Raw genomic sequence first — 14,844 nt, 5'->3', positions numbered from 1 at the left:
TGAGCAGGCAGCTGAAAGCAGTTTCCTTTTTAATTAGAGTTGTTTTTCTGATTAATTAGTCCCAGAACCCTTAATGCAAGACTACACTGTGCCACTGGGACAAAAAACGATTCTCCTTAGAGTACGGTCTCGTCTTTTCCTGAGGATCAGTTCAATCTGCTTTCTGTTCAGAAAGGATCTTTCCACAGAAGTTGGTTGGAAAACTGTAGGTCAATATCATCATCAACCCCACCAGGAAAAAAGAGTATTTAAATTATCTAGGGGAACTCCTTCAATCCTTAATTTAAGGTTCTGCTATAGTTTTCTACTCAGAAAAATCTTGATTTTTAAATAGTATGTAATAGAAATCAATTTTCCTGTTGACTGTATGATCAGCTCTAAAGGACTGAACAGTACAGAAATTTTGTAAACATACCCAAATCATCCTTGCCCATACTTGAGCTTTGAAACCTTCAAAGTAAAGATCTGAGGTCTCTAGAAAGTAAAGTAAGAAAGCTATAGAGACTTTTATTAAATAATTTCTATGAAGAGATGGAACCTTACTTACTAGAGAACCTAAGTACCAACTAGACAGATGGTTAGAAAAATTAAGATAAGCTTTCAATTAAAAATTGCTATTTATATATATGCTAAGCGATCATTCAACCAGTAGCTATAACACGCAATGACCACCAGGGGGCAGACTCTCAACACACAGGCATGGAAACTTGGAACAGACTAATGAATCTCAAAAGGAAGGGGGAAGGGGGGAGGGCAGGAAGAGATTAACCAAAGATCTTACATGCATACTATTGGCCCAGTACATGAATTAGTGCACCAGTGGGGTCCCTCGACCTGGCCTGCGGGGATCAGGCCGAAACCAGCTCTCTGACATCCCCTGAGGGGTCCTGGATTGTGAGAGGGCACAGGCCAGGCTGAGGGACCCCACCAGTGCACAAATCTGTGCACCGGGCCTCTAGTTATAAAATAAAATAAAGTAAAATAAAAATTGCCATTATACTTTTCAAAAAAGAACTCAATATTTAGAGTTAAATGGAATCGCTCCTTTTTACATCATTTTTGCTGGTATCAAGGTAAAAGTAATCTATTAAAATATTAAGTAGTTTTCATAAACGTGACAGAGATCTGCCTTGTAAAGGGTAGAAGTGATTGAGTTATTCTGACAGTAGTAACAAGTAAAGTTCTCCCTTATAGAGAAGTAACTATGCATAGCCATAATATTCCAATCTGGGAATAAAAACATTTTGAGCAACTTTTACCTAGTGTATTCATTATTGGTTAGAAATAAAAAGTTAAACTCTATTATGCACATAATAGAAGCACTTCTGAAAAAAACTGATTGTGAATTTAGAAAAAGTAAAGATTTAACATAAAGAAAAAAGGAACCCAATAAGAATCAAAACTGTTATTATACAACTATTCCTTTAAAAGTATAACATATCAAATTAATTACAATGCTTAGTTTGAAACACTCTGTGGAATTAATATCAATTAAATCAAAAGGCAGATTATGGAATAAAACTTTAATGTCTGAAAAAATTGCAGCATCAATAATATCCCTTAACATGGTATTTATCTAGTATCTTCTTAAAGAAGTTCAAGACATTTCACAAAGGAACTACATTTTTCTATGGCTAACAATACCTTAAATTTACTCATTGATCTATTTTTTCCCATCTGCTTATTTTTCTCTATTTGATGGAAAAAGGAAGTAGAAACTTGGATATATTCAAATTTGTAATAGGAGACATACTACACATCATATTTTGGGATCTTTAAGTATACATATTAACAATTACATATCTTCTTCAAAAGCTCTAAAGAAATAATTCTCTTATAATGAAAAAATTAAGCAAATTAAAAAGACAACTTTCCAGAAAAAAAAGAGAAAGAACTCATTGACATGGATAACAGTATGGTGATTGCAGGGTGGAGGAATGGTGGGTGGAGATGGAAAGTGGTATAGGGGGGATAAATGGTGATAAAAAAAATTAAAAATAAGAAGAATAACTATAACTTGAAGGGTGGTCCCTAAGAGCTACTCATTAAATGTGATGAAAATCGTAAAACTTGGCCTGGCCAGTGTGGCACACTGAGCGATGTCCAATGCACCAAGAGGTCACTGGTTCAATTCCCAATCAGGTCACGTGCCTGGGTTGCGGGCTCGATCCCCAGTAGAGGCATGCAGGAGGCAGCCACTCGATCATTGATGTTTCTATCTCTCTCTCCCTCTCTCCTCTTCTCTCTCTCTCTCTCTAAAAAAGAAAGAAATGCCGAAACCGGTTTGGCTCAGTGGATAGAGCGTCGGCCTGCGGACTGAAAGGTCCCGGGTTCGATTCCGGTCAAGGGCATGTACCTGGGTTGCGGGCATATCCCCAGTGGGAAATGTGCAGGAGGCAGCTGATTGATGTTTCTCTCTCATCGATGTTTCTAACTCTCTATCTCTCTCCCTTCCTCTCTGTAAAAAATCAATAAAATATATTTTTAAAAAAATAATAAATAAAAAAGAAAGAAAAATCAATAAAAACATTTTTTAAAGCTTTTCAAATCATGGAGCTCTGCCCTGTAGAGTTTAATTCATTTAATTATTCAACAGATATTTATTAAGGGCTAGTGCCAGGCCCTGGGGATACAAAATACAACAAAATGACAGTCTCTCTAAGATGACACAGTCTCCTATCTTGTCAGTTTAAAAATCAACTAACAGCCATACAACTAAAAGGCAGCCTAATCTGAGAAAGTCACAGGGAACATGAAACCAAGCAAATGTAACAATTAATGAAAACCACTTTTCAGAGCTACATTTAAAAAGGAAGGCAGGTATAAAGGAAGATATGATGAAGAGACAAAGACATACAATCTATAAAGAGACACAAAACAAGGAAGAGAAGATACTGAGAGATTCGTGATGTAATTAAGCAAGAAGCTGTAAAATGGAACTGGTACCAAAACATGAGCAGAACTATGTAACACAGCGGTGTAGGGTGGACTTTGGGTACCTGCCTCATAGGTATCTGCTATCTCTCCCTTTTTTAACCTTGGCACTAATTAGTGGTAAATATATCTAAACATAAATTTGTATGGAAAAGTAAATCAAAGCCAAAGTAAAAACCCTGGAGAGAACTCATCACACCATATTATCCAATCTATCTATACATATAAAAGGCTAAGTGACCGTCCAACCATCCGACTGGCCAGTAGCTATGACACACACTGACCAACAGGGGGCAGATGCTCAACACAGGAGCTGCCGAGCTGCGGTCACTTGGCAGCAGTGGTTCTCGGGTGATGCACCCCAGAACCAGAGAGGAGGGAGCCTGATTCTGGGGTGGGTCACCCAAGAACCACCCTCTCGCAATCCAGGACCCCTCGGGGGATGTCAGAGAGCCGGTTTTGGCCTGATCCCTGCAGGCCAGGCTGAGGGAACCCACCTGCGGGAAAGATCCCGTTCACTCCGCAGACGCCCTTCGAGCCATGGTGCCACCCCAGGTGCGGCCAGCTGGGAGGGGCCACTGGAGGTTGGCTCCAAGGTGTGTCCGGCCCATCTCACCCAGTCCTGCTCCACTGGCCACCTTCTAAATAATTTCTTTTCAATGTGCACGAATCTGTGCACTGGGGCACTCATACAATATAAATATGTATACTCTAGAAATATGTGCTGATATGATCAGTAAAGTTATTATGAAGTTGGGATCCAGGAGTCACACTGTAATCCTAGGCTCCTGAAAATTTCTGAGATTTAAGAAGAATATAACTGCTTTCCTCTTATCCTTGTCTATAACTATAAATATAGCTTTTATGCCACTGAATCATCTATGCTCAATAATCACCCAAAAATCTTCCTTCAAAACAGAGTACTCCTACTCTAATCCCATCATATGAAAATGAAGGTAACATTAGAAAATCATCATTTCAATTTACCTCAAAACTAACTTTGTTTAAAGGATAATGAAACTAACATTTGTTATGAGAAACAGAACATTATCACTTAAGTGTATGAAAATAATTAAGGATATACTTTTAAATTTTTGCAGAAACATGTTCAGTACTGGGGGAAAACTTTTAGTTCTCAGATTCACATTTAATTCTAGTTTCTACATGCAGGTGTCAGTCAGTATAGATATGATAGAAGATGAAAGAGCTCAAGGGATGAGGACTGAGAAAATTTGATTAAAATTCTACTGTGAAAAAATAATATTATGTGGTAAAAAACCACCACCCTTATTACAGAAGAAAAGAAAAAATAAAAGGTACATTTTCTTTTAAAATCTCTTTCAATAATTCTTACTTTCCTTTAATAAAGAACTTCCGGTATATCTACATGTCCAAGGTATTTACATTACAACATAGTGAGTGCTCTTTATTCTCCTTCCCCACCTTATTTTTTTAAGTAATAAATTTTAAAGAACTCTAAATCTTCTGGAGAAATTTTTGTAAATTTTATGGCTGCAACAGTACAAGAGTCCATGGATTTTATACATCCCAATGGTACAGACCCAGCTGGAATAACCCCATTCTATCAAAAAGCTCATTTCCTCAACTAGATGAGGTGATGACAGAGACTAGAGCAGCGTGTAATTAGGCAATGCCCTGCCTCTCAATGAATCCAGTGTTGAGCGTTGGTTGATTAATATACTGCAGTGAATTTTTTAAAAATAAACCTTGTAAAGAAAAAGCAGACATCTACCTGACTAAATGATGTTCAGAGTTTAATTTGGTTGCGAAAGCTTATCAGATAAAAAAAATACATAACTGACACCATATTTCCACTTTTCAATTACATATGCATCTAACGTTATTCGATCATAAGAAAAATAGCAATTTAAGCATTTCCTCTTGAGAATGTCCATAACTATAATTATAGTACATTCTAACAAAGTAGAGTAAAAATGTTTCTTTAGCTACATGTTTTATTAAAAGCCATCTGCTACAATAACGCACTGGAGGACAGAGAGAAGACAGGCTTTATTCTGAGCAGCACCAATAATCTGACTAGGATAAACACAGGAAGCTTTATCTGTTCATACAAAGCTCAAGAAAGCAGAGAACTTGCAGAAATCTTAAAATGGTTGTTTTTTATTTATATTCCAAAAAGATTTTCGCATCAACTGCAAAAGTAATATTGGCAATTATTGCCCTTTTTGCTCTCTTATAGAGGTTCGAGCACATGCTCTCTGTAGTTTATAAACTTGGCCTTCTTCTTTGCAAGTTTATACTGTTTTATATTTAGCCAATAGAGGGTATTTTTCAGTTCACTGATTTAAAAAATTAATATGCATCACCATCCTAGCACAGAACTTAAACAACAGGTACTCAAACATTTATTGAGTAGACATTATATTACTTGATAAAACTCTATTACATCAATCCTAGGTTATCAAATAAATATTCTCTTGTGATATCTTTTTGATACAACATATTTTTCTGCAGTTCTTCATTTCATATGTTTATTCTAAAAAGAATAAACTTGTATTACATTCTTCCCATTTAGCAAGGGACAAGCATTGATCCGTGAACAGTGAATGTAGTTGGATAACTGGGGTGGGAGTGAGGGAAGGAAAGATTTCACTTTCTAAGACTCCCTGAATAATCCAACCAAGTCACTAACTGATAGGTGAGTCATTACATAAACGCCCCCTTACAATGCACTCCCTCTCCTAGACTCCTCAGACATATTTAATTCCCACCTGGCTCACCCAAGCAGAGCTGTTACTACTTCATCTATATTCCACACACATGATTAAGATAACTATTATACCCTATATCAGAATATACTCGACCTATCTGTGTACAGGCCTGGCTTCCCCCAAAGCTACACTCCTCAAGGGTATGAACTCTTTTCATCTACATAGCCCTAGAAACCACAGAGAGTGCAGTCATAAAAGATGCTCAATAAAAGTTCTGGGGGTGGGTTAAAAGGGGTCAAGGAGGAGGAAGGGGGACATATGTAATATGTTCAAACAATAAAGATTTAATTTTTTAAAAAGAGTTACTATGCCGAGACCGGTTTGGCTCAGTGGATAGGGCGTCGGCCTGCGGACTGAAAGGTCCCAGGTTCGATTCCGGTCAGGGGCGTGTATCTGGGTTGCGGGCACATCCCCAGTGGGGATGTGCAGGAGGCAGCTGATCGATGTTTCTCTCTCATCGATGTTTCTAACTCTCTCTATCTCTCTCCCTTCCTCTCTGTGAAAAATCAATGGAATATATTAAGAAAAAAAAAAGAAAAAAAAAGTTACTGAATAAATGAGTGTGTTAATAAGTGAATGAAATTAATGCCTGCCTTGCAATCTTGATTTTATCAGACAGTCATTAGGAGTGACTTTTAGAGAATATCATTGGACTTTATGATATACTTGAATATGCATAACCACTAAAATAATAACTCGTGAAATCACTACAAAGTCAAGTTTTAGAATTCAAACATTACATGATATACACCAGCCAGAAAAAAAGACACACAAAAAAAACAAATCTGACACTTGATGCTTCTACTAAAAAGATTCCTTCTCCATTCCATCAGCTGTTATTCACATCATGTGTTCTTATGAAAATCACGTGACTGGAAGTTGTCACACATATTGAAGTAGAAGTATACACTGACACCACAGCCATTATCTCTATTATCATGTTCATGATGTAATATCATATTGGTAAAAATAGTAGAAGCTAATCTTGAATACTTACTACGTGCCAAGCACTGTATCATTTTATTTAATTCCCACAACAATCCCAGTAATGATCCCTGCTTTACAAATGATGAAACTGAGGCTTAGAAAATTGGGATAACTTCTCAAGATCACAAATTAATATGTGGGAAGAGTGAGAGTCAAATCCAGGAGGAAAGGTTGGTGTTCACTATGGAGGGCGACCGTGGCTTCAAATTCTAAGCTCTGCTGCTTACTTACTAGCTTGGGACCTTGAGCACGTTCCTTACGTGGCGCTTGGTATATATGGTAAAACTTTTATCACATATATGAGCATATACTTGTAGTGTCAGGAGTTCATAAATAATATTTTAATTTTTCCCCCAAAGTCTGAAATCTTGAAAGGTATGAATTAACAAAGCCTCTAGCTGCTACCCCATGAGCAGCCATTAAAAGTACAGTTTGTTATTTATATGAAAAAGGGATCTGACATCCAGAATTATGGTCTTTGCACATTTTTGCTCAGATAGCCCCATCAATAAAAACTTTTCTGAGCATAAACTTCCAATATATGTCTATTTCTTTCACTATTTATTTTTATTACATACCAGTACTACTGTATTATACTGTAATTTTTATATTTTTAACATTCAGTCTCCAAATTCTCTACAACTATTTGTACAAATTTAACCATATTTGAAATTCCTGATTTCAGGTTTTTAAGTAAGAAGACATAAAGAGTTTTTATAATAACACACATGTAGTTTTCAGTGGCAAAATCACATAGTGGTATTTAAATTGCCAAATATGTCAAATGCCATTCTCTATAACATGAGTTTATTTCCACAGCAGGTGCTCTGTCATCCATCATCATAATATTATTTTTTACTTGAAGGGATAGATCAGTGTTTTTTAAACATCTTGCTATTAACATCATGTGACAGCAATCTTTTCAAAGCGCTCATCCATCCTATGAGTTAAGGTTAAATTAAAACTAGGTAACCTATAAATCCATGTAATCAAGCACATGTAAACTGTAAAAAACTGTAATATTCTGAAAGTGAACATATGAGTGTCAGCACCACTGTTATTCAGCTCCAAGGTGTGCAAACCCCTTCTTCTCTCAGGTCACTCCTGAACCACATGGGACAAGTGGCCACTGGGCCCAAGGACCTAGTGAGATCTCAGTACCACAGCACAACAAATGTCAGCATAGCAAGTATCAATACAGCTCCATATCCTTGTGTGTTTGTATTTTTAAAAATACAAATGAAACTTTAGACATCCTCCCCATGGATCACCTTGCACATGCCACTGTAGAAAACATTAATCATAAAAGATGGTTTAAAAATCTGAATTTAGCGGTGACTGAATATCCTAGGCACTCAAAAATATTTGTGGAAGGGAGGGGGCAAAGAAGGAAGGAAGGGAAAAAGGAATTAGAGGAGTTAAGGAATTATAAAAGTTGATATATCCTGAGGAACAATGTCTTGGTTATCAAAAAAATCACATTTATGAATTAAAATTGTTTAAAGTTGCTATTATTTCAAAATCTACATTTTAGAGTAGATTAAAAAATTAGGAGGTGAGACCTACAAAGACAGTCTAGGATTGAGGATGACTTTTACCATGTTCTAAAACAGCCGTGGGCAAACTACGGCCCGTGGGCCGGATCCGCCCGTTTGAAATGAATAAAACTAAAAAAAAAAAAAAAAAAAAGACCGTACCCTTTTATGTAATGATGTTTACTTTGAATTTATATTAGTTCACACAAACACTCCATCCATGCTTTTGTTCCGGCCCTCCGGTCCAGTTTAAGAACCCATTGTGGCCCTTGAGTCAAAAAGTTTGCCCAACCCTGTTCTAAAATCAGCCTTTTAGACATAAGCAAAGGAATCTACATTGAATCCAGAGGCTCCTGATGTGGGCAGCTGCCCACATCATTGAATGGCAAGGTCATTTAGGCACAGAAGGCCTTTTAATTTCATTTTAAGTTAATTTGATTTTTAAAGTATACTAGAAGCCAAGTATATTGTGAACAAGATAACTGTACATAAATCTCAAACAACAACACAAAAGGTTACTTTATTTCACTTAAAATATATTCCAATTTGGTAAATAGTTATTATAAAGTCACTTACAGGGAAAAATGAAAGCCAAGGCATAAAGTGTTTGCAGCTGACTATGGTGTATTGTTTCCACTATCCAGCAAGGGTTCCAACAAAAGGCAGAACTATTCACTGCAATCCATCGATAGCATGTTGAAATAGGTCCAAAGCATTATTGGAGTTACGAGTTAAATGTTGTCCATGAGCATAACATGAAAATAGCTTCCTACCTTTGTGATGAGAAGTCGGTATTTATCCAGCATTGCCTGGTTGTCATGGCAGTCTGCTAACAACTGCCATACCTCTGCCCTCAGAGCTTCAGGGATGCCACTCTTCACCAGTGTGAACAGTCCTTTTGGTCGTGCACCAAGGTTATTGTGCCTGAAAAAAACAAGAAAATAAGACATTCATACACCCCTCACCACTGCTGAACTGCTGTTGTTATGAAAAGTATATTAATGAGTTTACATAAAGTATAAGCCTGGGTCAAAAGAGAAATGGGGGAAGAGCATTAGATAATGATAGAGCAGTGGTTCCCAAACTTATTTGGCCTACCGCCCCCTTTCCAGAAAAAAATATTACTCAGCCCCTGGAAATTAATTTTTTTAAAATTTTAATAGCAGTTACTCATCGCCCCTAAATGCACCTGTGGCCATCACCGCCCCCCTGGATCGCTGCAGCGCCCACCGGGGGGCGGTAGCGCCCACTTTGGGAATCACTGTGATAGAGTTTAAGCTCTGTGATGTCTTTGACTATGTTCCTTGATCTTATCTTCTTTATTGGTGAACCATGTTATTCCACCATCAAGAAAAGGTTTTTCTTCCTCTCATTTACTTTTTTATAAATCACCCTATGAACTTTCTCATTATAACTAGAGGCCCAGTGCACAAAAAATTGTGCACTCAGGGGGGTCCCTCAGCCCGGCCTGTGCCCTCTCACAGTCTGGGACCCCTAGGAATTTGACCACCTGCTAGCTTAGGCCCACTCCCTGGGGGATCAGGCCTAAGCTGGCAGTCAGACATCCCTCTGGCAGTCCGGGAGCCCTCGGGGGATGTCCACTAGCCAGCGGGGAGCAGGCCTAAGCTGCAGTCGGACATCCTTAGCGCTGCTGAGGAGGCGGGAGAGGCTCCCACCACCACCGCTGTACTGGCAGCCGTCAGCCTGGCTTGTGGCTGAGCAGAGCTCCCCCTGTGGGAGTGCACTGACCACCAGGGGGCAGCTCCTGCATTTAGCATCTGCCCCCTGGTGGTCAATGTGTGTCATAGTGACCAGTCATTCCCAGGCGTTCTGCTGTTAGGGTCAATTTGCATATTACCCTTTTATTATATACGAGTGCCTGGCCAGCCTGGGTGAGGGGCTGATGGCTGTTTGTAGGCTGGCCACAGCCCCTTCAGGGTGGGGGTCCCCCCTGGTGTGCCTGGCCAGCCTGGGTGAGGGGCTGATGGCTGTTTGCAGGCTGGCCACAGTCCCTTCGGGGGGAGGGGAGGGTCCTGCTGGGGTGCCTGGCCAGTCTGGGTGAGGGGCTGATGGCTGTTTATAGGCTGGCCAAGCCCCCCAGCAGGAACCCTCACCCCATGAGGGTGTGGCCAGCCTGGGTGAGGGGCTGATGGCTGTTTGCAGGCTGGCCACAGCCCCTTCACAGGGGGGTGGAGGATCCTGCTGGGGTGCCTGGCCAGCCTGGGTGAGGGGCTGATGGCTGTTTGCAGGCTAGCCACAGCCCCTTCAGTGTGGGGTCCCCACTGGGGTGCCTGGCCATCCTGGGTGAGGGGCTGAGGGCCATTTGCAGGCTGGCCACAGCCCCTTCAGGGTGGGAGGTCCTGCTGGGGTGCCTGACCAGTCTGGGTGAGGGGCTGAGGGCCATTTTCAGGCTGGCTAAGCCCCCCAGTGGGGACCCTCACCCCATAAGGGTGTGGCCAGCCTGGGTGAGGGCCTGATGGCTGTTTGCAGGTTGGCTACAACCCCCAGCCACCCAAGCTCCCAGTGGAGGCTGGCTGGAAGCAAGAATCTGGGATTTGTTTATCTTCTATAATTGAAACTTTGTTGCCTTTAGCAGAGGCCACAGCCAGCTCAGGGCTGGTGGGAAGCTTGGCTTCCTCCATTGCCCGGGCAACCAAGCCTCCTGCTTGCTCCAGCTCCGTGGCTGCCAATCGCCATCTTGGTTGGGTTAATTTGCATATAGTCACTCTGATTGGCTGGTGGGCGTGGATTGGGGTGTAGCAAAGGTACGGTCAATTAGCATCTTTGTCTTTTATTAGTGTAGATGAATGTATTAACTAAATATTTCTAAGCAGCATGTCAAGGCACAAAAAGAACCACCTGAATCTCCTGAGATAAATGTATGGCAAATTGGCTAAGTGTGTGTGCGTGGCAGGGGATGGGGGGGAAGTGACCCTGAAGCTGAAAGTGGATCATAGGCTCTGGATCAACATGCCCCCAAATGCCCAAGAAGCCAAGAGGCCAAAGAATGATGCAGATAAGTCCAGCTTGTTGATTTAGAGTTTTAACAGGGAACTTACCTACAGGAATGCAGTCCTGGGCACCAGCAGGACAAATGGATCCCAGCAGCATTCACCACCCCCCAGACTATCTGTTTTGTGCCCTCTAAGTGATGAACCTATATGTTCCAAAAGGAAAGTAGGGGTAATGGGTGGACAAAGGGGCCAGATACCAGGGGTTCTGGTGCCAGGGTGAGTTAAACATTGAGAATGCCTTAAAAAATCACCCATCCTCCATATCTAATCAAGCTTGATTTCCAGTTGGGTTCCTTATCTTCCACACCCCCATGTGATGTCTGAGCATGCTGATCTGTCTTCATTAAGAACCTTTTTTAGGTCAGTTTAGCCAGGATCCCACATTACCCCTGAGGTTTCTGCTTAGTAATTTTCCATCCACTGACCTCCACCTTGCACCCTGGCTGTAAATTCAACCTTTTTTTTTTTTTTTTTTTTTGCTGTATTTGAAGTTGAGCCCAATCTTTCTCCCCCACTGCAAGACTCTTCAATAAATGGTGTTGGGAAAATTGGACAGATACATGCAAGAAAATGAAACTAGACCACCAACTTACACCATACACAAAAATAAACTCAAAATGGATAAAGGACTTAAATGTAAAACGGGAAACCATAAAAATTCTAGAAGAATCCAAAGGCAACAAAATCTCAGACATATGCTGAAGCAATTTCTTCACCGATACAGCTCCGAGGGCACTTGAAACTAAAGAGAAAATGAACAAATGGGACTTCATCAAAATAAAAAGCTTCTGCACAGCCAAAGAAACCATCAACAAAACAACAAGAAAGCCCACTGCGTGGGAAAACATATTTGCCAATGTCATATCTGATAAGGGCCTAATCTCCAAAATTTATAGGGAACTCATACAACTTAACAAAAGGAAGATAAACAATCCGTTCAAAAAATGGGCAAAGGATCTAAATAGACACCTTTCAAAAGAGGACATTCAGAAAGCCAAGAGACATATGAAAACATGCTCAAAGTCACTAATCATCCGAGAGATGCAAATCAAAACAACAATGAGGTACCATCTCAAACCTGTCAGAATGGCCATCATCAACAAATCCACAAACGACAAGTGCTGGAGAGGATGTGGAGAAAAAGGAACACTTGTGCACTGCTGGTGGGAATGCAGACTGGTGCAGCCACTATGGAAGACAGTATGGACTTTCCTCAAAAACTAAAAATAAAACTCCCATTTGACCCTGTGATCCCACTTCTAGGAATATATCCCAAGAAACCAGAAACACCAATCAGAAAGGATATGTGCACCCATATGTTCATAGCAGCACAATTCACCATAGCTAAGATCTGGAAACAGCCAAAGTGCCCATCAGCAGATGAATGGATTAGAAAACCGTGGTACATCTACACGATGGAATACTATGCTGCTGTAAAAAAGAAGGAACTCTTACCATTTGCAACAGCATGGATGGAGCTGGAGAGCATTATGCTAAGTGAAATAAGCCAGTCAATGAAGGAAAAATACCACATGATCTCACTCATTCATGGATAATAAAGACCTTTATAAACTTATGAACAAAAATAGATACAGAGGCAGAGCTGCCTCAAACAGACTGTCAAACTGCAGCGGGAAGGCCGGGGAGGGTAGGGGGGCGGAAGAGGGGGGTAAGAGATCAACTGAAGGACTTATATGCATGCATATAAGCATAACCAATGGACATAAGACACTGGGGGGTAGGGGAGGCCAGGGGATTGTCAAGGGCGGGGGAAAAAAGGAGACATATGTAATACTCTTTGTAATACTTTAAGCAATAAAAAAAAAGACCCACTTCAGTGATCCCTATACCTGTATCAAGATAGCCCGCCCCCTTTGAATGAAGTCTACCTGTCTTTAAGAAGTGTCATGAATAGTTTTACTTCAACACTAACTCAGGGCCCTCTAAATTGAAAATTGTTGATCATAAAATAATAGGGACAATAACACTAAACAAAATCAGTAAAAACATGTGAAATAAATTTAGACAGGTCAACAATGCTTACAATGAATAAATTAACTTCTGGATATAATATAGGGAAAAATAGTGGAAAATTTTTACTATGGACTAAAGAGATTGCTGAACATCCTTTCAATGGAATGCTGGAGCTTCTGAGAATTATCTAATGGCATAGGGGTGTATTTATTTGTCTTTGGCTAGGCTAATTCACAACTCTCATCAGGTAGAAGATAATATGTAGAAAACTGATAATAATGCAAAAGTTTTTTGTACCCAGCTATTCAAGTGATTCCTGTTCATACAATGCAAATGGATTGTCAGGTGGAGAATACAAATCTCTAAATCAAATCCTCATTTTGATTGGTTCTAATATCTTATTGGTTCCCTATGAATTAATGAGCTAAACAAATTCTGAGATGTGTTCTTTTTATATTTGTACATGTATGATAAATCAAATTTTCTTAAAGGCGAGGCAGCAGGCCCTCTCTTCCTCTTAGGGTAACTCCTTACAAGCATAATAGGCTCAACACTTTGGTTAGGAATTTGACAAACCTAGTCTCCAGATTTTATAATGAAAAGTCATAAACCTTCCAACCCTTGGATCTATAAATACACATCTTCAAATTAACTCAGGAGTCTCTTAGGATATGTATAGGAGATCATGATAAATAACATTCATTTGACTCTTAAGATAAAAGTAGTTTAATTGTTCTTATACTTTATTGAACTTTTTTTTAATTTTCTGTAGTTTCTCCTGGACTACCTGCATGCATATAATCTGATATGTACACTCAATTAAAAAATAGTGTTTTCCATATGTCTACACTGATATGGAGGAATCTTTTCATTGGCAAGATTATTTTATCAGCATATGACATCATGATTATCTTTTTAAAAAACTTAATTATAATAAATATAAACAGAGTATTTACAATAAATATAAACAGAGTACTTTTTTTTTGATAGTTCCAGATAAAAAAAAATCCCAAAATGTAAAGTAATATAGTCAGAAAGAATAAAACAGACTGAGTTGTAGTTTATAATCAGTGGTGAAATGAGTATTTCTAAACTCTACAGCCCCTTTTTGGGTAACTGTCTTAGTAAAGAAAGAAAATGTAACCCTATAATAATGCTATCTATGTGTGTTGGCATACAGCATAAAATTGACTGCTTTGAGCAATGTTATGCCTGGAGAAATAATAAGGCAAATATGTCTTTCAAAAGTAAGTTATATAAGACCATACTGGGGGAAGACCTAGGTAAACATAAAGAGTATTTGTGGATTTTATTTTAACTTTTATGTTTTTAAAAATTCATTAAATATTAAGATATATGAACACATATTTTATACAACAAAATTATATAATATAAAATCTAACTAACTCCACATCAATTATGTAAACATTTTCAATAAGAAAAATAAATTTTTACCATCTTCCTAGCAATTCTCCCCAGGAATACAGGATCTTCTCAGGACAATCCTTAGACACATCACCTGTTCCACTTGAGAGTTCATTATCACTCTCTGCAGAAAAAGAACACAAAAACAAAAGCAACAACATTATGAAAAAATGAATTCAGCAATGTAGCAGGTAACAAAATTAACACCCAGCAATCAATGGC

The 14,844-nt window shown here is 39.2% G+C and overlaps 1 protein-coding gene across 3 annotated transcripts in view; it reads right to left on the bottom strand.

Annotated features, from left to right (window-relative positions):
* The window catches only part of RABGAP1L (RAB GTPase activating protein 1 like), a 417,083-nt gene that overhangs the window by 306,461 nt on the left and 95,778 nt on the right, over positions 1-14,844 (bottom strand). For all 3 annotated transcript variants that reach the window (XM_006088927.3, XM_023753953.1, XM_006088928.2), the window contains 2 exons: positions 14,653-14,746; positions 8,983-9,133 (listed from right to left, as the gene is read on the bottom strand). In XM_006088927.3, coding sequence (XP_006088989.1) covers positions 8,983-9,133; positions 14,653-14,746 — 245 coding nt within the window. The remainder of the gene's footprint in view (positions 1-8,982; positions 9,134-14,652; positions 14,747-14,844) is intronic.

The sequence above is a fragment of the Myotis lucifugus genome, unplaced genomic scaffold, assembly GCF_000147115.1.
Source record: "Myotis lucifugus unplaced genomic scaffold, Myoluc2.0 scaffold_54, whole genome shotgun sequence".
Lineage (NCBI taxonomy): Eukaryota > Metazoa > Chordata > Mammalia > Chiroptera > Vespertilionidae > Myotis > Myotis lucifugus.
Note: the sequence above shows the minus strand (reverse complement) of the source record. Positions and strands in the feature narration are given on the sequence as shown.